At 31.7% G+C, this 23075-nt stretch overlaps 1 protein-coding gene across 1 annotated transcript; it reads right to left on the bottom strand.

Annotated features, from left to right (window-relative positions):
* Window positions 1–3940: 3940 nt before the first annotated feature.
* On the bottom strand, window positions 3941–22958 carry LOC148628784 (WD repeat-containing protein 36-like). The gene is made up of 20 exons (XM_088594451.1): window positions 22714–22958; window positions 21853–21880; window positions 20530–20630; window positions 19790–19907; window positions 18328–18515; window positions 17797–17929; window positions 15546–15721; window positions 14585–14705; window positions 13611–13760; window positions 12485–12642; window positions 11040–11154; window positions 10057–10222; window positions 8917–9025; window positions 8288–8367; window positions 7356–7564; window positions 6847–7001; window positions 6366–6482; window positions 5695–5773; window positions 4771–4958; window positions 3941–4114 (listed from the first exon to the last, which is right to left on the bottom strand). The coding sequence occupies exons 1-20, from the start codon at window positions 22852–22854 to the stop codon at window positions 3965–3967; spliced, it is 2682 nt and encodes an 893-aa protein (XP_088450577.1). The 5' UTR covers window positions 22855–22958; the 3' UTR covers window positions 3941–3964.
* Between the last annotated feature and the right edge of the window lie 117 nt (window positions 22959–23075).

The raw sequence follows: 23075 nt of genomic DNA, 5'->3' as shown, positions 1-23075 counted from the left end.
TAAGGACCCAAACGACGATGAAGTTTATTTATCAGTTATTCATGTAAACAAATATGCAAATGTTGGCATAGATTGGTGTGGATAGATTGTATGTTTAACTGAAATAAACCATATATAGTTGCTATCACAAAGATACCATAAATCAGACGCCAAAGACAAACTCGGAGAAACAAACATGATTTAGCAAAACGATAAACTAATTTGAAAAGATAGACAAATCTGCAATTTAGACGATAGAAAAGAAGAACTTTTACTCAAAATTTATTTCCAGTGTTCAAAGTTCAACTTCAATGGTTTATATCATGCTTAAGTCATGAATGCAGACCTGAAAGCTTTTTGGTAAAACAAAGGTGTTTGAAATATTTACATTTCAACGTGGTCATAGAATTAAACGTTAACCGCTTGTAATATTTCAAATTGAATGAAAGTTTGAAATGGTGACTATTTCTCTTCGTTACAAATATTTTTCAAGATCTGTATGTTATATAATGCTGCATTTAAAGCCCTAAGAAACAATTTCGAGCCATCAAAATGAAACTTGCATATGTAAGTTCATCTACCAATATCATCAAACGCACTTGATCGCTCCTATACGTTTGGTGGATGGTTAAGAGTCAATGTTAATTTGGTGCCGACACTTTGGTACTACGCGTGCATCAAATTAACGATCCATTCAACTGGTGAGACGGTGACTAGACTAATGTGGTGAAACTAATTAAAATGGGCTGCAATTAACGCCATAATATCCAATTTTTGACATGCTAATATATTCCATATCATTACAGAAAAGGGCAAGTGTAATAAATGTTTAATCTATCTCCTGTACTTATTATATGTAATTTGATCATACAAAATTGGATTAATATCAGGTCATAGTGAAGATATGTATAGAGCAATGAGTATATCTTGATGTACAAAGATCATTTGGTACTTGATGTTAGCTCTTGCTTACTACAAGAGCAAAAGATGTTGCCCCTTTCACTTCGGTATATCACATATTAGACACAATATGGTATAATTATTTTTTTATGTGTCATTTTTAATTGTCTACAAGGGTAAAGTGTATGTAAGATAAGACAACTTTGTTAAACTGGGCATTGTATTTTTAATCCACATTGGTATTACTCAACATTAGGCGAATCTCTTTAAATTCTTATATAATCAATAATCACTATGGCAACATGTTATTTTAAATGAACGGAGTTATTAAAGTTATTAAAGTTCTATTTGTCAGGGCATTGCCTAAATACTGAGAAAACAAAACTTCATTTTTTCGACTTTCAAAAGCAACTTCGATCCAACAAGGACTTTTATATGCCATTTTGTAAAAATCATTCAATCGATCAATTGAAAGTTTTTACGATCTCTTGCGGTTTTCAAGATATTGGCTAAAAACTGCAAAAAATGTCATATTCCGCCTTTCAAATGCAACAATTAACTCAACAATTGCAAGGAGTCGTCCTACAACTTTGACCCAATGGAGATTTGTTGACCTCAGCATAAATATCTTCACCCGAAATATTTTTTTCTATCTAGAAGGTATTGAAACTTCGATTCAATAAAGACTTTCATCATTGGAAGTTTTTATCTATCTGATTTTGGCAAAAACTACAAAAACGCCTTTCAAAGGCAATAACTCTAACCAGAATTCATCCTACAACTTTGAGAAATATCGATTTTTGTAGGGTTTATATAGCCGAAGAAGGAAACTCGTATTCATTTTCTCTATTCCTCATAATTGTTTTTTAGATATTCCCCTTTTTTCTGTGTTCTATAAATAGAATTGGCAGCCATGTATTTTTATGTATAAGAAATCCAAACATATTTTAGCAAGATTCATGCCAACTTTCATTTAAATCTCTTGAGTATTTTCAGAGATGTCTGAAGAAATGTATTTAAACGACAAGGGATGCCTCAGAGCAGGTAAGCTAAAAACTTAGAAAAATAAATACAATTATGATAAAATTGAACTGTTAACGTTGGCATAATTAATGCACAAACTCTACTCTTCAAAAATGTGTTGTAATATTTATAAATTTGAGGATTTCTCATTACTATTGATATTCTCAATTAAAACATACTATTTCCTTTGCTGTCCTAGTTAATCGAAAAAATTATGCTGTATTATTAAATCATGTGATTCAAAATTGCCAGTTGCTATGAGTAAGAGTAATCAGTGGAACCAAGGTTATAGCGGTAATCAAAAGAATGCAATCCAGGGACAAAGATCAGACATGGAAAACAGACATACACAACAAAGAACATAAAGTAACTAAAATCATACATACAAAGTAACAAAAGCAAATGAGCAACTCGGACTCCACTAAAAATGGGAGGCATGGACCAGGTGCACCAGTAGGGTAAGCGTCCTCTGCTTTTCTAGAAACACCCGCCGGGTTGCTCATAAAAAGTCAAGTCCGTGGTAGACAAACGAGGAAAGGAAAACCATGAACCGTTGAATAAATCAGTTTATTATGGTGCAGATGGATACACCATAACGATCCTCGAGTTCATGATGAAAACCATAAAACTTCTGTAGTGATGACGTCAATCTTGCAGCAACATAACCCTGTTCCAGAAGCCTATTTGTTAGAGTTCTAGCGCGATACAAGAAGTCTGCGTAGTTTCGGCAAGCTCTGGCATAACGTATGAGTTGTGACATGAACACTCCATACGCAGGAGCCGAAGGGATGTTGCCACAGATGAAAGGAAAGTTGACAATTCTGAATGAAAAGTCATCACGTTTGTCATAAAATGTTTCTAAAATATTTACCCTATGTCATATATGTACATGTATATATGTTCCATGCTTTAATAAGCTATATTCATTCTGTGTATGTACATGTATGTTCCATAAAACTTCTGTAGTGATGATTTCAATCTTGTAGCAACATAAGCCTGGTCCAGAAGCCTTTTTTACAGTTCTAGCGCGATACAAAAAGTCTGCATAGTTTCGGCATATATGTATATGCTTGTAATGAATTGTTTTTTTTTAAACATTTTTTCTCATTATTCACTATTTTAAAGCTTTGAATATTAATGCCATGGCACCACAAAGCAGATAAGCAGTTTACACAGAAACTAGATTTGAAATGTTTTATATGTATGAATATAATACCTTATACATACAAAACAACTGTTTTCCCTTCTTTGGGTTGACTACAGATATCATTTATTTTTTTTATAAGATGTAAAACCACTTTTAATCAATCAATATATCAATCTGTTTTCTTTAAAAAAAAAAAAACATTTAACTGCCTCCTTATTTCTGCAGTAGTTCAGGGCCAAACTAAGGGTGCACTATACAGTTACATTAAGACGCACTGTTTCGCACACCAAGTTACCCCTGTCAAATTTTGTAAAACTTAAACGTTTCAGTCCCCTGCCATATTAGGTTCTCTCCTCAGCATCAGATGGCTGAATTACAAAATACCTTATTTCGCACAATCTTTTGGAACTAAAATTGTGAGAGAATGAATCGAAAAGGGTCTTATTATTTTTACCCTTTTTCCACCTACTCCATGCATGCTTTCATCCTGTGGTAGTGTCTACGTGCCTGATATTTAAAAAAAACAAAGTATTTGGCTGTTAGTTTTGGAAAGGCACCCCTGATTTGTACTATAACTCAGTATTATTTTTTTCAGTATTTTATCATCATGGCTACTGGATTTTATAAAAATAATCACTAAATTACTTATAAATGACTTGAACCTCCACACACCAAGGAATTCAAAAACATGCACTTTTTTATGACAAAACACTAGAAATGTTTGTGTGGACTGCCTCAAAACAGCATTATTTCAATAAAATGAGACCAAATTTTCAGAAATGACCTAACTGTATTGTACTACCTAAAAAGCATAAAAACCCCTACTTTATAAGGTCACAAGGTAAGACAAAACAGCACATTTCCTGTCAAAAATGATTTCAAGAAACTAAATGTAAGTATATATTTTATTGATTACTATAATGTCGCTGTTCTCAGATAGTTCACTAAACATGTACTTTGTGTAAACAAGTCCTGTAAACTTTTCCATGTATCTCTATGTTTATAACCTAATGTCTCTAGCACTGCACACAGATCTGGGTTACTGGTAATAGTGTCTCCATGTACCTAAAATTATAAATGATATATAGAGACAATTCTATATATAAAGCATGGCATACAGGAAAATTAATTGATTGATAGTGGTTTTACAATCTATCACAGATAATTCATCGCTATCAGGATAAGAACAATTGATGGATCACACAGACCCTGTTTGTACTAGTCCTACATGCTGATCTGGATCTTTATTATGTAGCTTACAGAAGTAGCAGCCTGCAGGTAGGCATGTAACTCCGCTCTGACACATTATTCTGACTCTGACCAGTCATCATTTTATTCCCTCACATACTGCTTACTAGGTGGAAAAGCAAAGATTACTAATTTCAAAGTCATTGGTGTAACTCATCTAGGGATAGATCTCACAACCTCCCACACTCCAGGCAAGCATGCTGCAGTGTGACCACCACAGCTTCATTCACTCAGATAATTTCTATATATATTTATCCTATACAGAGACTTCCTGGTACTAAGGTGAAGTACTTTCATTCACTTCTATAGCATCCCTTCAATACTCTCTACTCATACATGCCCGGAGTGCTAGGTGATTGAACTCGCACATGAACTAGTTCCAGTCACTAATTTTAGTTCACACTCTTCTGCACTCCTGATCATATTGAGATTATTCATTCTTTCCAATTAATTACACTATAAATTCAACATACCTTTATAAATAATCCAAGATAAGCATTGACCAATTCAAAACATTTTTTTGACTCCAACACATGGTTACAGAACATTAAAAACTGTTCCATTGCCTCTATTGACCCTCCCCCTTCTGGTGATAATGATCGAATTTCCACATCAACGGCGGAGGGTCCCAATTCCTTAAATCTGTTCAGTATTTTATCATCTATAATCATGGGAAAAGGTTATAAAAGTCTTATCTTTCTCTTTGTTAAAAAAAATTTTAAATGCAGAAGCATTATTGACAGTAAATGTGTTTATGGTTCTAAGTTGACACATACTTTCTATTTACAATCAGTTCAGTTTACCTATCTAAAGGCTAATTTTGAAAAAAAATACAGACATGTCACAAATGATTTTTTTTTTAAACTTGAATACCAATTGGTTTCAATTTTCTGTTAAAATTCATCTTGTTAAAATCACAGAGGACATAGAAATTTTATGGTGTTGTTCATGCTTATAGGGTGCTGTTTATAAAATTGTTATATTTTATCACCTCATAAAAATGAGAAAAAAAACAGTGTCTAACTTCATGAATTATTCTCCATCTTGAAATTCTACAGAATTTGTATTGTCTTAATCAACAAAATTCCAATTAGCTATTCATCAATGTATACAGATGGAATTTTAGGTTGGCTTGCCCAAAATAGTATCAATACCAAGTTAAAAAATATGGGAAAATCTGGGGACAACATAAGGCCAGGAACACAGCACAATAAATGTTGAACTAGTCATGCAACAACAAAAAATATAAAAAGAAAACAAAAAAACAAAAAACAAAAACAAAAACAAACAATCTTGATAAACTTAACAATCTTATTTAGAATGCAATATTATTTAGTTCTTTAGTTCCCTGATGAAAATAAAATCAACAAAATCTAAAAGCAAATAATAATACGTACAATCAACATCTTCAGCTGTCAAAGCCTTTCCCAGTTCTGATAAGGGCTCTAGGTTACCAACTGTTATCTTAGATTCAAACTAAAACAATGACAAGAAAAAAACCCATCAAGTTGCGTGTGTTATCATGCTATGTATACCCGAACTAATACAGGAAGTTGATATTGAGTAACCAAAAAGACTTATAACATATGCCCTATCTATATAAAGCCACACACCAAATTTGAAATCAATCCATCGATTGGAAGTCAAGATTTTTGTGACAATTTTTTTTTCTATCATTCTATATACATGTACTGATAATATCCCATGAAACAGGATACTGACAACCACTTGTCTTTTTTTTTAAACAAAGACTCTTTTATTTTTTTTATTTTATTACAGTCTTTGTACTTCAACATTTTTCCTCATATGTTCAAAAGCATAGAAATAAATAGTCCTGTACCTACATAGGCACGGATTTTTCTTAAAGAAGTGCAACTGATTCAGACTTATTACAAGAAATATGTTTGGTTGACATAAGAAGCTGATGATCTGGACAAATCATATTCCAATTACATACAGGCTGTTCAAAATCTATACATACAAAAAAAATGGTGTCTTTTAAAAAGATACTGATGGAATATGTGTAATAAAACATTAACACTAAATTATAAAAAAAAAGGTTCATTACCTCTTTATCAGTATCGTCCTTTGCACTAGCAAACTTAGGTTGTAAACCTGCTATAGTTGGTATGAAGAATGGAGCTGCCTTACCAATCTTAGGTGGCTGTTTAGGTTTATTTCTTTTCTAAAAAAAAATCAAAATAAAACAGTAGTAAACCCAATACAAAAGAAATTTTGGCAGTTCAGAAAGGGTTTCATGTTAAGTGTGACAGCCATTTTTTTTTCACCTAAAAAAACAAATAAAAATATTTCCTAAAATATAAATATACAGTTGTTATTGAAGAAGAAACAAAAATGCTAAAACTTGTCAACAAGCATTGAATTAAAGTGACTATTGTTTTAAGGTTCCAAAAATCTGTCAAAATCTACAAATATCTTGTAAAAGCAAACTTTACAAACATCCTTAGACAGATAAGTACTTAAAATAAGCATTTTCCAAAACCCCTGGTATTTCAAGCCATCTCCATCAACTAAAACTCCAAGTTTACCTTGATAACATCTAAGTTAAGTAGATTAAGCCACCTTGAGTTTGGTAATAATGATAATGTGATGAGTTCATCTGATATTTGTTCGGGTGATTTAAATTCTGACATTTCATAATCATCATCTTCTTCATCTGATGTTTCTTCTTTCTTTGAATCATCTGAAAAATATTGACAAGTTATTACAAATGACTATAAAGACAGCTTTAATTATTTTTTATATACACATTTACAGGTGAATTTGTTTTTAACAGCAATAAAGAAATCCCCAGACAATTAAGGAGTTGTGGTCAACATTATCCTTGACAGAAAGATTGAAATTATATAGCCACTTATATAGCAATATAATTCCTGAATGCATTCTCTTTAAGCATTGGCACTTCATAAAATTTCATGAAAATCCAACAAGTAATAAAACAGGAATTGTTGACACTTCAATAAATCAAAATTATCAATTTGACTCTTTAAACCGTCAATGCAGTATTTCAAATCATAATCACTTAGCCATAGCTTACCTGCATGTTCATATTTAGTAGCCGGAAGTGAAATCATCTCTGGTTCATAATCTGCAGGTAGAGGTCGTAAGGAGATAAAGGAGTATAAAGTCATGTTAGACCACAGGTACACACCAATATCATCCACATGTGATGTCACTAGAAAATCACCTGTTGGTGATAAACTAAGGGAAGTAACTGCAGCATCAAGTGAGAAACAATCTATCAATCTATAAAGAAATACAGAGAAAGCATTAGAAGTATGAAGTAATTTAGAAAGTGAATTCAGTGCATAAAAAAGTATGCAGTAGAAAGTAGTTTCCTATTTGCTTTATCCGAACTATTGATGTCTGTATCACAAAAATTTGCATTGAAGTATGTGAACATGGGACCATTTTTCAGAGTAGTCTCCTGCCAGCCTGAGACTGGCAGTTTTTTGGCAGGGCTGGCTAATTTTAGCAAAAATCTATATAGCCATATAGTAAATATATCTAAAAAATCGTATTCAGAACTGGCTAGAATTTGAGTTTCTTACCCTGCATTTTTACTTTGTGAAATGCAGATGGTTACTTCTGGAACTTGCGAAGTTCTATGAATTGCAATTTAATAAATACTAGCATTAACATATAAAAAATAGCAACATAACGAGAATACATATGGTTAATATGTGTCAAAGAAACAACAACTCCAATGGAATAAAAAAATGCCATCTCAAGGCCACCCATGGGTTTTTAATGAACAAAAAGGAAACCTTCACACCACAGCACAAGTTGCAGCTGGAATCAATACCTCTTTTGTCCACAGGATGCTTATTTTTTTTTAAGCTCAACAAAGTTCAAAGGCAATAACTGGCAAAATTTACAATTCCCTATAATAATACCTTCCATAAAATACAGATGTATAAAATCTATCTGAGTAAGATTTTCCACAGACAAAGCCAACATTGTACTTACTTCCCAGTAGGTAAATCCCATGTTCTGACTGTAGAATCCATACTAGATGTTATTAACCATCTAGCATCAGGGCTGAATGACTAAAACATATAGATAAAAAAATAAATACCTGGTACTTATATTGGGAAAGGAAAATGTCCATACCCTCTTTCGGTTGGAAAATTTTGTTATATTCATGCATTTTGGGGGTAAAAATTAACCAAAAATATCCCACTCCATGGATCTGTCATAATTATGCTTCAACAGTGTAGTGATTCATTTTAGAATTAAAAGTTTGGAAAAAAAAGATGCATCATTAACTGCCTGATTCTTACAAAGACATACAGAATTAGGTCATACATGTACATGTACTCAAATCAAAATTCATAAGGCAAAAAAAATAATGTGTGTCCCCTCTGGCATCTTTGAAAAAATAGGGTCGGAAGGTACAGATTTTTTTAATGCACCATTTTTTTTTGCAATAAGTCTATGGTAGGAACTTTTTGACTCTAACAGTGCTTATTTTAAGATGACAAAAACAAATAACAAAAAACATTAAGGCATATTTTTTAAGCTGAAAAAAATAGGATAGGTAGGGTAATAGAAAAGACACATCTTTTTATTTGGCCTAATAACTCAATGATACATACCATATCTGTAATTGCATTATAATGACCTTGAAATCTTCTGATGACCTTCCTTGTATCTATATCTATGATAATGACTCTGAAATCATCTAGCGAAACAGCAAGCATAGAACTGAAAAAAATTAATTAATTATAAAAATGTTGTCCATTGGACATAAGCACTAGTATAGAATCTCAGAAAAACCATTGAAAATGTGACATCCCATCCCCAAACATATATTTCACAAAGACCTAAGAAGTCAACAGGTTTCTATATTTTACAATGATCTAAGTATGTACCATGGTTTAAATCAACTGAAGGATGTTGATTCTAAATTTAATAGCAAAAGTGTTTGGAAATAGCAGTAGGCAACATATCCTTAACCCTCATAATTTATAGTCTCTCACAAGAATTTTGTACGTCTAACAAGGAAGGTGCTTAAATCATCTGCTACATACAATAGTAATTGGCCAATACTATAGGGCCAGTAAAAATGTAATAATATAGCTGTATATTTCATATCGTGTATGTTGATGTATTCTATGGTGATAATTGGATGTATTATTGAGTGACTTTTATGGTGTCTTTGTTTGTTGTTTCAGTTCATGTTTGACCTTACATTATAGGGGGATGGGTAAGGCTTTATTATACTAGTTTAACCCCAATGCAAATTTCATGCACCTGTATACAGTCATAAGACATTGGTAATTAATATGTTTTTGTGTCTTTATATTAATTTTTAGTTTGGTTTTAAAGAAGTGTCATTGTTATGTTACCTTAGATTTTACTACTTTTTGGGTCAGGGCCTATCTGAGCTTACTTAAAGATGAGTTACTTATTGAAGACCTTTTTGGGGATCTCTGAATGTATTTACTAGTATGCATTCGCTCCTTTTTTTCTATTGTTCATTAGAAAGTGTTTGTAGACTAAGAGATCAATGATCAGAGGAAATAAAGACAGTATAGCATCTCAATAAATACTTTAAACATAGTGTAGCAAAAATTCTGTTTAAAAAGTGACAAGCTTAAATTAAAAAACCTAAAGTTCAACTTTTTTTTACATTTAAAGTTCAAATTCAACATCCAAAAAAGTATGCAGTACAAGGGATTTAAAGTACAAAGGAACACTGTTTATTTATAGAGAGTATTTTTTTTCACAAATACCTTTCTCTATGAAGGATCACATCAGATATTGCACTTTTTAAATTACAAATATCCATCAGTTTAGAAAGTTTGAACTTCCAGAATTTAACTTCCCCATCAAGACCAGCTGTTACCGTAACTTGGTTCAGACCATCAATACATACACCTCTAACACTGCATTTATGAGCTGAAAATAAAAAAAAATGATTATAATCAAAAGTGTTTTTATATTTTACTCATAATAATCTCTTAGCAATTCAATTTAAAATGATTTAAGTAGAGATACATTGAATCTGGAAGCAGTATTCAACCTTGTTATATTGTTTTGTATTAAAAAACTTGTTTTAAAAGTGAAAATGTGAATGAAATAAATCTGTAGAAGGATAAAGTAAATTATATTGATATCTTCATGCTTTTACGATTATACACTAACGAAGATTTATTTTCTGTTATGGTTTAACAAAACTTAAAGATGTGAGCCATGAACATTTTGTTTTTGTTAATGATATAAAACTAGTAAAGAACCATATTCAGTATTGTAAGTAATTTCATGTCAGACTGAGTTAGGGTTCTCAATGCTTCTAAGGTCATACTGTCAGGTTATGCTACTAGCAAGTGCAAAATTTTATTTATTCATTTCAACATGTTACATATAAATGTTCACTAAATTTTTACAATAAAAAAATTCTTGTACATGCAGAGATTTTCATTTTAATTGTACTGAAGTATCTATCCATCATTTATCATAGCAATGCTTAAAAACATATACACTGGTGCTATACTTTAGTAGGAGGCTACAGAATATAAAATTGTAACTGATAGCTATACATAGACCTTAAACAATGAATTGGCAAGCAAAACAATTACAGACATCACATCAAGGACAGGACAAGATTATAAAGTTATTATCATAATTAGAAATATTGAAAATATTGAAACAAAATAAATCTAAAATCTAAATTTAGATTTTCTAAAAACTTGAAAAATGTTATTTAAATCTTCACCTGTAGGTTCCCCATATGAGCCTCTGTGTATTCCTGACTGGAGATTATATTTATCCACATGACCAGAGCTGTAACCAATTACCACATAATTACCACACGGACTAATGTCAGTACACTGCAATGGACAGAAATTGGAGCATTAAAAAAAGACAAGTATATTCAATTTGCTAATACTTATAACACTGCCATGGACATCAAAGACAATTATTACCCTAATGATTGCCTTTGATTATAACTGATTCATTGTGTTTTCTGAAGCTTATCCTAATTAAGAAACATGTTTTTGACAAAATTACACCAACTGCATTAACAAACAGAATAAATTAACCAAACAAACAAGACCCAATTATACAATTACTTATGGTTTAATCATTTTATCCATCTATTTTCCAGTGGGTCAAATTGCATGAACTGGTTTTTATGCTAATGCGCCTTTCTCTTTGTAACTTGTTTCAAGATAATTAAATTCATGACACAGAACAAAATAATTTGCTTACTACATGTATATGAACTTTCGTGTTAATTTTAGGAGTAATAATACATATAAATTTATAATTTACTGATTTTTTTCTTTTTCCTAAACACGGCTGCCGTTAATGTCCTACATACATATTATTACATGTCTTGTATAGTTGTAGATTATAGTACCATTTCACATAAAATTCTTTATTAAGTGGCACATGATAGGAATTGATTCCCAGTTATTATGTATTTATCTTTAACATTTATTTTCAGAAATCTGAAGTTTTCAGGCAGTTTTACTTCCGAGATATTTTTACTTAGATTGCACTGAGCAAAGGAGATAACTCATGTCCCTTCAAAAATTTGTGCAAAGTCTTTGCAAAAAGTGTCCATTATATAAGGAAAGCCTTTGAAAAACACACATTTAATGTTTTGATTTTTTTTCTAAATTTGACTTGTTATACTAGATGCTATCCTCTTTTGACTTCTATATTTCAGCTCTTTTAAGACATATTTTACAAAGGGAATGCTTGAGAACAATGATCCAAAGGGAGCTAATTCATAGATATTTGCACAGAAATCACTACAAATTACAATGTAAAGGGTTTACAAAAGACTGATTAATTGTATATCTGTTCAATGTTATCTATTATTTCAATCCTTTAAAGACTTGTATAAAATGTAGCAATTATTACAACATAAGACCAAATTCCCTGAAACTATCTCTTCAATATTTTTCTACAGGAGTTGTTTAGTTGTTCTTAAGAGAATTAAGGCCTCCAAGGAGCCTGAACTGCTCACCTGGAGAAAGCAGAAATTTATACATGACTATTCAATGGCACTAAATCTTGAAAGAAGATATTTAAAAGTTCCAATAAAAAATGGCCAGTGAGCAAGTACAGTTAAGTATGGTATTACAAAGGAAATAACTATTTACAAGCAGGTATCATACAATTTAATCACACTGATACTTCATTCCTTACCACTGCAACAGCTGTCTTGAATTGTGGATCTTCATCAAATCTTGGGTGTTTAAATTTGTGATTCCCCATGGTGGATCTCTGATAACTCCATGTTGTTACCAAGCAATCACCTCGGTGACAAGCAGCAATGTTGTCCCAATCACTCTGTCTACTGGTATCTAAGGATAGTAATATTACATGTAAACGTAATCTAGTGAAAGCTCCATTACAGCATGTGTCATACCTAAATATATAACTAAATCTTTTACAAAAACAAAAATTCTGACAATATGAACGTCTCCATACAAGGACATGACACTGCATTAAATTTCATCAGAATTGAGCACTTGGGCAGTATGATATCACTAACAGACAGACAAAATATACCCAGTCAGACCCAAAACATTACTATTGAATGGCAGAATATCAACATTTTATAAATTATGACAAAAAGGCATACCCCGGTAATATTATACATGTAATTATTAGTACAACTCATTTACGAATGTATTTTTTTCCTCATAAATCTGATATGGCTTACGTTCTTAACTTAGAAATGGTAACGATAACATGTAGAACTGAAATTTCATATACAAAACAACCTTTTTTCATTTTTAACTAAATGCATGACAAGTTCTTAAGTAGGAGTCTTTGTAACAATCAAGCAAAGTCTGTAAAATTCGATACACATAAAAAAAAGGCTACATACTTTAATCATTGTTGTTTAGATGCTTTATAAGTCTATATGAAGAAATGTATAATTATTCATTCCAATCAGTCTGCCCTTAGAAGATAATCAACGTGGAAAATCAAAAAGTTTCTATTGTATTTTATTGTCACTTACAGAGACATCTCTGTTTATTTTGAACTCTACAGTACATTCTATATAATATATATTTCTTATGAACAGGGCCTATATGAAAATCATATGTTAATTTCTGTTTACTATAACGCTTTAAAAAAAATATCAAAAATAAAAATATGTAGGATTTCCAAACATGAAACACATTTTGCATGATTCTTAGCTGGAGTGCTACTTAAAAATAAACACAGACAACATTATACAAAAACTTCATCTCTACCTTTGAACAGTCTTTGTGAAGGGATATTAATCATGTACCATTATAGGTCCTCTAAGAATAATTACCTGAAGAAAACTGTGTTATGGGTGACATCATATACTGATCCTTTTTCAAGTTTGTCTTTTTAGATTCCTTTTTGTCATAAGAGGCTCTTCCTAAACTTTTGTTATGTTTATCATGGAGAACTGAAAATGACCTTAGGGTGCTGTCTTGACCTAAAGTTAAAAGTTATCATATCACTGATTGTGGGACAAACTAGAAATTCTTACAGTATAATGCTTTTTTTTATGACAAACACACAATTTGAATATTCATAAAAATTTAATGAGCTGGTTAACATAGAAACAAGAAGCATACAATTCTTATAATTACATTTCATGTATTTCTTTTATCTTATTTCTATTTTAGATTAGATATACATAGGAAATAGGCAATACACACAGATCAATAAAAGTAGTCTACTTAATTGTTGGCATGGCCTATATAAATAGCTTGAAGATGTGTTTCATTGACTCATGAAACATCACGTGCAAAGCCAATTATGCAAATGAGATAAGTGTATTCTAATGACATGCACATTAAATGTGAATATAACTTAAATCCTGATATGATCAAAACAATATGGTGAATGAAATATTGGCACTTTGTATTTGAAATTTTTTTGGTGTTTGAAACACACAAACTTTGTATAAGAGTCCTTTAGGATATCTAGTTTCTGAGTGAATCAGTGAATCAGACCTAGTTCATCAGTTTATAAAATCAGAAAAAATACTTGTATCATTGGTGTGTACTGGGGTTCCATGGATTGGATAGTCTCATTAAAAGAAATGTTAATTTTTGTGCAAAATTGGACAAAAACTAGTAAATAATAACCTGGACTCCCCCCCTATTTTCAAAACTCTGGATCTATCCCTGTAATAATTTCCAGTGATTGTAATGAAAAAATCATCATGAAAAATGTTAGTCATTTTTCACACTTCTAATAATAACACATAAACACCTTTATAATGGGATAATATTTTGACAGTGATTTACCTACCTGCACTAAGAATATTCTGCCCATCGTTGCCATAGTGACGAACTTTATTTGGAGGTGCAGAGTGACCTCCCCTTTGTCTCAATAATCTACCACCACCATCTGGTTGATCAAATATCCATACCTGCCACAAAGTTTTTCATTTATACATATGTGATAGTGTTTAAAATGCAGATTTGAAAATGCAAAAAACTTTAAATCCAAACATTTGAACAGTGTTTTTTTTTAATGTCCAAGAATGCAATGGTCCATACTTGTTAAACCTCCCATATTAGGGGAAAGAATCCAACAAAATCAATAAAAACATAGAATTTTCCAAAGAATAATGTAAGAATTGTGAGCATGTTTTGGTTTAAATTCCTTTATTTTCTGTGAAAAATACTTAAATATTCAATTTCCATATACAAATTTTGCTTTTATGTAAAAATCTCCCACATGAGACAGTGAAAATGGATGAGAATCTTCCATATGAACCATTCCAAAGGTTAACAAGTATGATGTTCATAAGCACAATTTATTCCAATGATGGATCTCAATAAAAATAAAATATTCAATGCCATTTGTAGAAAACCCTCACTTGCCATCTGACCAGAATTTGATGGATCACATCCAATAATTTGCTTCTGACCTTAGAATTTTCATTGACCCATCCAAGGAGGTCATCCAATCTGGTGACTGTGAGATTAATATTATCACTGCTGTTTTATCTTATGAAGGCTCCATGTATCACACTATTATCACATTTAATGGGTTAGCAACTATGGTAAATTATCAAAATATTAGAAGAGGTCATGTCAAGAGTTGATGGAAATATGTAATACATGTACACATGTATACAATAATGGTTATCATCAAAATCTTTAGATAAATTTTAGATTGAATTTGACCCGAAGTCCACAAAAATGAAGAAATATATTCATGTTCATTGCAAACAAAACAAAATGTGAACAAAGCACATATGTACCTTGAGTGAATTATCAGCAGCATTTGTAACCATTAATGGTTCACTAGGCAGACACTCCATCCCAACAATGGACCCATCATGAGCTCCTCTTATTTGACTCTTTAATTTCTTAGATTCCAAATCCCACAATGCAATGTGTCCAACTGTACTTCCAGTCAACATCACAGGTTGGCCATCTGCAATGAGTTAAATGGAATAAATGTAAATACACATACTCAACCAGTAATTAAAAATCTCTGATAGAATGGAGCAATCAAGATGGGCTATAAGATGAGACAGGTGATACATGAAACACTTTTAAAGAAATCCAAGTTCATCCAATACCAGGAACAGGAACAGTTGGGACTCAGTGTGATTGGTCAATGGTGGCACATTCCTATTTCAGTTTGAGTTTATTCTTTAATACACTTAGTTCTGCACATGGCATACTCCACTACATCTTATCAAACTACTCCTGATGTTTTTTTAAGCCTTTAAATTGGAAGTCAATGGCTCAATGATAACAGCACATGTGACTAAATTTTGAAGATTCTTAGGGGTCAGCATGCAGAAGATGCCTTTAGGCAGATTTCACATTTTCATGGCAGTTTTATTTACACCTTTTTTTGTGGCAAGACCTATATCACTAAAATTTTTCCTGAATATTTTCTTCTAAAAACAATACAATTCAATCTGTGGTGGGATTGCCAATTTAAACAGAGAGAAAACAGATTGATTGAAGAAACAGCTTAAAAAAGACAGTGCAAAATTTACCATTTTACAGTATTCTGATAAAATGTAGCAGAAAATGTTATACACATACCATACAATGCATATATAACTTAAAAACAAACAAAAATAAAACACATAAGTTTCATAATGAGTGCAAAATATCAACTCAAGTTATTTAATTTAAACATCATTAGAAATGGACCTTGGCAAGTTTATTACATATATGATGTAAAAATTATATTAAGTGAGATTTGAAGACAGAAGAAGAGATATTGGTGTATTTGTGAGAATACACTTATTTCAGCAGACATTTGTGTCAGTCATCAGCCAAAAACTTCCGAGTGATGAAAAAAAGTTGATTATTTGTAAAAGAAAATTTCGAATACATTCTGTATATTGATTTAAATGGGCTGTTGACTTCTGCGTTAAAAAGACTGAATTGGCAAATTAATAATTACAAACTACGACTGATTCATAGTTTCAGCACCATATGTGCTTATGTTACCTCTAAAAGATCGGCGGAAAAATGATAGATGGACATCTCAATCTTTTTTTTAATAAATCAAGTAATAAATGTATGAAACTTGTCCAAGTCACTTCAATTAATGCATTTACGCAATGGGGCTGCACATGTACCCTTAATTCAATTATGCAATCAACTGATCAGTTACAGGTAAATCACAGTCGCAGGTGGCTGCACATTGGCTAAAATTGACGCGCATCTGTCAATTTATCTCCAATAAACAATTAGGAGACAGGTAGACAGGATGTTTATACACTAATAAAACAACACAGACTGAAATTTATATGAGTTGACAATTTTTTTGTCCGATATTGGATAATGGTCGTTGGACATTTGCAAAATTTGTCTGTCAATGACCGGCATTTTTTACTGTTTCCGGATCCATGATTACAACTTGTCTTTTTTTTAGTTTGTTTATATATTCATACGGTTTTCAAGTTTTGTATTTTGATTAGCATAGATTTTATATAACGTGAACATATTCATTGATAAAATTAATAACAGCACGAATCGATTATTTTTGTGGATGGATCACTGGTTTGATCAACAGCTTTTGTTTTCTGAAGATTACTACCAAATTACAAATGAATTTAATTAAATAATTTTACTATGTATGCTCCGGTTGGGAAAACAAACGTCCAGACTTCCAGTTTAGTCTGAAAAATATGATTAATTAACAACAAAAAAATTAACTGCCACTTTGCTTAAAAAAATACTTTACAAGAACATAACAAATATAATATAAACTGTATATAATTTGTGTACTAGTACACAACTATGTACATTGTACATGTAACAGAAGCAAACAAACATATACAGTGAAATGTTGAAATTGGTCTAACCTCTCAAGAGAGGCTACCTCTCTTATGTGACCAGGTCTAACCTCTCAAGAGAGGCCACCTCTCTTATGTGACCAGGTCTAACCTCTCGAGAGAGGCTACCTCTCTTATGTGACCAGTTTTAATATGGCCACATAAGAGAGGGACAACTGTATTCCAATCATATCAATCAAATTACCTGTTCTAAATGAAATCTGAGTGACTGGTCCCCAGTCCTGTCTGAACTTCATCACTGTTTCATCATATTTTAGATTGTGTACAATGATCTGACCATCTTCCAGACCTATGGCAGCAACATCAACAGCTGGGGACTAGAATGTTATGAAATACTTAAAACTTTACTTTCATTTGACAAAATAAATCATATCTTTTCAAAAACAGTAAAAAAATTCGGAGTTTAATCAAAACTGTTTATTTTCATACAACTGCTTGTTTAGGAGTTGACAATATAAAATATGAAGCAACAGTAAAGATTTAGCTTCAAGTTGATAAAAAAGATACTCATTTAACTCAATTGGTTAGAATTATAGTAATGCAATGTAATAGAACAAATAAAATCTACATTTAGTCCATTCACCACCAATTTGTATTTGCTTATAAATTTGCTTAAAAAACCTTCACTATTAATATAATTTGACAAGGTTATCTTGTAAAATAGCTGAAAAAAACTACCTTCAAGAAGTGAAGCTATTAAATGAAATTGCAGTACCTGTTCTATACAAGTGACAGGGCTATTCCAACCATCAAACAAATATAACATTTTATCTTGTTTTAGATTCCACAACTGTAGCTTGCCTTGTTTACTTCCAAACACAATTTTGTTGAGATATGTGTGCGGGTGCATCACGGTAGTAATATGGAAAGCTGGGTTGTCAAAGTCCATTTCCAAATACACACCTGTAACATACAGTAGGTGATACATTGTACATGAGATGGCATACTTTACAAACATGAAGCTGCACATGTTGTTGTGCAAGGTACATGTATACTCCACTCATACATGTAGTTGATATTCAACAGCAACCAAAACCATAAGCTCCATCTATACAAAGCTACTGGTACACACCAAATTTGAAATAAATATGTCCTGTGGGTGATTTTTTTTACAAAAATTTTTACAGATGTAACTTACTAAGGACAGACAACTTAGTAGGTGATTACTATATACCACCCACTGGTTGAACCAGATATAATATGAACACAGTTCATTTCTCTTTGTATCATCTTAGTCTAAAAAATTTTCATTCACAAATTTATTGATTACTTTTCTTAAATGATTGATTTATTGCCTATAAGAAGTCTCTTAGCACATTATAAAGAGTAATCAAGGGAACCAACGTTATAGCGGTAATCAAAAGAATGTAATTCAGGGACAAAGATCAGACATGGAAAACAGACATACACAACAAAGAACATAAAGTAACTAAAATCATACATACAAAGTCACAAAAGCAAATGAGCAACTCGGACTCCACTAAAAACTGGGAGCATGGACCAGGTGCACCGGTAGGGTAAGCGTCCTCTGCTTTTCTAGAAACACCCTCCGAGTAGGAAAACTATGACCCGTTGAATAAATCAGTTTTCATGGTGCAGATGGATACACCATAACGATCCACAAGTTCATGATGACGACAATAAACTTCTGTAGTGATGACGTCAATCTTGTATTAACATAACCCTGTTCCAGAAGCCTATTTGTTAGAGTTCTAGCGCAATACAAAAAGTCTGCGTAGTTTCAGCAAGCTCTGGCATAATGTATGAGTTGTGATATGAATACTCCATACGCAGGAGCCGAAGGGATGTTGCCACAGATGAAAGGAAAGTTGACAATTCTGAATCAAAAGTCATCACGTTTGTCCTAAAATGTTTCTAAAATATTTACCCTATGTCATATATGTACATGTATATATGTTCCATGCTTTAATAAGCTATATACATTCTGTGTATGTACATATATGTTCCATACCTAAGGTTTTCAATACAAGGAGGCACAAGGCGAATTTTCACCATTCATTTCAATCAAATCACCTGTTAAAATTTGAATTTTGTAATAGCAGAGAAAAATCATTTAAAATTTCTCCTTTTGAAATACAAGTAGAAATCCCTGCATACCTCTATTAGCAATTTTTATGTTGTGTATATATTTCTTTCACTTTGATAACAATATTTACCCTGTGTATGTATGTCCCATACTTTAACATTACTCTTGATATCAACAGAGATGAGATGAATTCCAAAGGGTAGCAACAGATGCACTGGATGTTCATGTCCTTCATATGTATATAGTACCTACAAGACAAGTATTTCTTCATTCTTTTTCTTTTTTCTCAACAGGTTAAATTTACAGTTATTCAACCCAAGTTGAAGATTTTTTTTTTCAGCAACTTAATTTCAAATAGTATAATAGCACTAGACAGTGATATGCATGTTTACTTTATTAGAGAAGTACAATGCAAATGCAAATGCCTTAATGTCATTATGAAACACCTTTAGTCTAAGAATTAGTGCCTTCTTTATTTAGCTTGGGGAAAAACCAGGAAATTCTGTATCCTGTTTACCTACTTTGCGCCTATCTTAAGTTTGTTTTGGTAACAGTTTTATTTAAAAGTTACTGGTCTGACTGCAACAATAAATGCTCAGAAAAATTTCAATATCTTTGAGTCTCAATGTGTGTCAAGATGTTTAATTTACTTTAGCAGAGTGGAAGGTCTTTGACTTCTCCAAGTTCCAAACCAGTGTTCCAATTGAGGGGAAAAAGTTAAGTCACTAATAAAATGTATATTAAAAAGATTAAAGGCCTATGGAATTTCAAAGATCTAGGATGCCAGACCTCAGACCACCACTAATTTGAAGCTCTCTATGTTGGATCCCATTTTGCATGTATTCCAGTGAACCTACATTTACGACTTACCTGTTTTCCTCGCTGGAATGCTCTGATAGTGTTTCCACAAGCTGTATATACTAAATTACCATCAACAGCAACACAACTTATGTCATCTGGATGTGTATTACCTTAAAACAGAAACATACAATGTTTAAAATAACATATAGCCAGATACTTTGATCTCAGTTTCTGCTATATAGATGAAGTATTGTCTTGTTTCAGGAATTTTTTACATTGACTCTATCCTAAAGAATTTAAAGACACTCTCTATATATATGAAGACAGCCTCAAATCTTGACCTACACTTAGTGATCAATGGAAAAGGAAAACTTATGAGGATTGTTCAGATGTATCCATCAGCACTGTCAGAATGGATTTGTTCATTATGTCCTAGTTTTTCTTTCCTCTTTCGTCTACCCTGAACATGACATTTTTTAGCAATTTCAGGCAGGTATTTCTAGAAAAGCAGAGGATGCCTACCCTACCAAAGCACCTGATCCATACTTTAAGCTTTTAGCAGCATATGTGTTCTTTTGCATAATTTCATGTTCTGTATTGTGTGTGTATATTTTCCAAGTATAGTCTTTATCTTTGAAATATATTCTTTTGATTTCCATCTGGAAACTGGGTTTCCTTGACTATTCTTCCATGACAGAGAAGTAAACAAAATGGTGATAAATTAATTTTTTAGTTACAAAAGCACATGTACATGTTAGTATCTATGAATACATGATATGTACAAAATTAACACATTTTATTTTTATGCCATTTAACTGTGTAAATTGTTTTAATGTAGGATGTTATGGCAAAAAAAAACTACAACATTTTAGACTAAAAGGATAAATGTATTTAGAATATTGTGAAATGAGTTTATTTTAATTTCTTTCATTTAATTATCCAGTCAATTTTTTTAAGATGGTTTTATCCACTGTTTTAATGTAACAGTTTTATTGTGCAATATTACTCACTTAGGGCACTTAGAGGAATGCTTCTAGATCATAAAGAAACCTCAATCAATATACAAGGTTTTTCTGTCACTTTATTGAATCTGGATTCATCCCAATGGACATTTCAGACTACGGTATCTTGACAACAGACCTTTCAGCCAAATGATAATGAAAAAGGTTCATGAATCAAATACATGTACTACAATAGGTGTACTTTAAGTATTTAGCTATCACCAAAATATTTTTAAAGTACATGTATCAAATTGGTCGTAACCTTTGCCTTACAGAATTATTGGCTGAAGTATCCTTATATGAAACTTCTGTTGACAAAAAGTAGGAATAGGGAATATACATGTAGACCTTTGAAAGTAAAAAAAAGTTAACAATATTAACTAATACTTACTAATGCTAACAATTCCGAGCTTTGAACACTGAAATTGTGAAGGAAAAAGATGCAATTAAATCATGAAATACACACTGAGGTATACAATTAATTAGGATATGTTGGTGGCCTTCTATCAGGAGTGTATTATATTTTGATGGGTCTAATTTAGGCAGTTCTAAAAAAATCAGGTAACTGATTTTAGAGCTAATGGTGTTTCTTTTAAGTACCATTTTAAAAATTATAATGAGCATTGAAATGTGGATGAACAACTTGACTAAGAGGATGCATAATTTGAAAAAAAGATTTCCAAATCAAACAGTACACTGTATACTGTATTCAGTAATAAAACTTTTCAATTCTTTTATTTGCAGTACATTTTTGTACTTTAATGGTCTTAACATCGGTCAGTACTTTTTTAAGTGATAACTAGTAAGATTTCATTTTGATGTATTTTATCTGATTAAAATTACACTTTGGACAATTCAACACCACAAGTACAGGCACTCCTTTTAAATCTGCGATTTCCTAAACATATTCAATTCATTAAGGTGCATGCAAAGTGAACTGTTATATTTTTTTAATTAAAAAGAGAAATCTTGCTAACATTATGTCTCATAGGTTTTTTTTAAATTGTACAGTACATGTAACATTACAAAAAGAAAAATATTCGCAACAGTAAGCAATAAAATAATACAAGTTTATTTTACCAATTAAGGGCTCTCGAGGAGCAAGTACATGTACACGACATAATGCATAAGAGTAATCAATTAGCCTATACAAGGGATTCAATGTTCAATGCTATTTTCTTAAATGGGCGGAAAAATCAGAAAATAGCTTCGGACAGTGAATGATAAAGGTAATGGCAAGATATTTATTTACATTGTACGTGTGAAAAGACTTTCCAACACATGTTATCACATAATTTTCTTTGTGCTTCCTGTGGTGTCGAACAGATAAAGGGACATGGTTGCTGACATATCCTAATGCTCTGTAACCTGTGAAAATTTTACTCGCTGGCATTTTCAATGTATTACTGTCATTTCAAGTATTTTTAAATTTGGCAAATAGTAAACAAAACCATGTGGATTTTCGTCTTTCGGAACTGTGCATTTTCGGAAGACTTCGATCTTTTAGCTAAAACCCGTCTTACAATCCAGAAAGCAAGTAGATACTTACTTTTTTATAATAACAATCTCGAAAAGCAATGTCATTCAATGAGAATTTAAATAATATTCAATTGA

The sequence above is a fragment of the Perna viridis genome, chromosome 1 (genome assembly GCF_037379345.1).
Source record: "Perna viridis isolate PV_CMFRI_1.1 ecotype Kerala chromosome 1, ASM3737934v1, whole genome shotgun sequence".
Taxonomy (NCBI): domain Eukaryota; kingdom Metazoa; phylum Mollusca; class Bivalvia; order Mytilida; family Mytilidae; genus Perna; species Perna viridis.
Note: the sequence above shows the minus strand (reverse complement) of the source record. Positions and strands in the feature narration are given on the sequence as shown.

What these genes read in the sequence shown, in the direction of transcription:
- LOC148628784 (XM_088594451.1), bottom strand. Translation starts at nt 22,854, where the DNA reads ATGCCAGCGAGTAAAATTTTCACAGGTTACAGAGCATTAGGATATGTC. An exon ending in GTGATCCTTCATAGAGAAAG is followed by an intron (nt 9,026 to 10,056) that starts GTATTTGTGAAA and finishes AATTTTTTTCAG; the next exon opens with TTCTATGCTTGCTGTTTCGC. An exon ending in ATCTTGGATTATTTATAAAG is followed by an intron (nt 4,115 to 4,770) that starts GTATGTTGAATT and finishes TTATAATTTTAG; the next exon opens with GTACATGGAGACACTATTAC.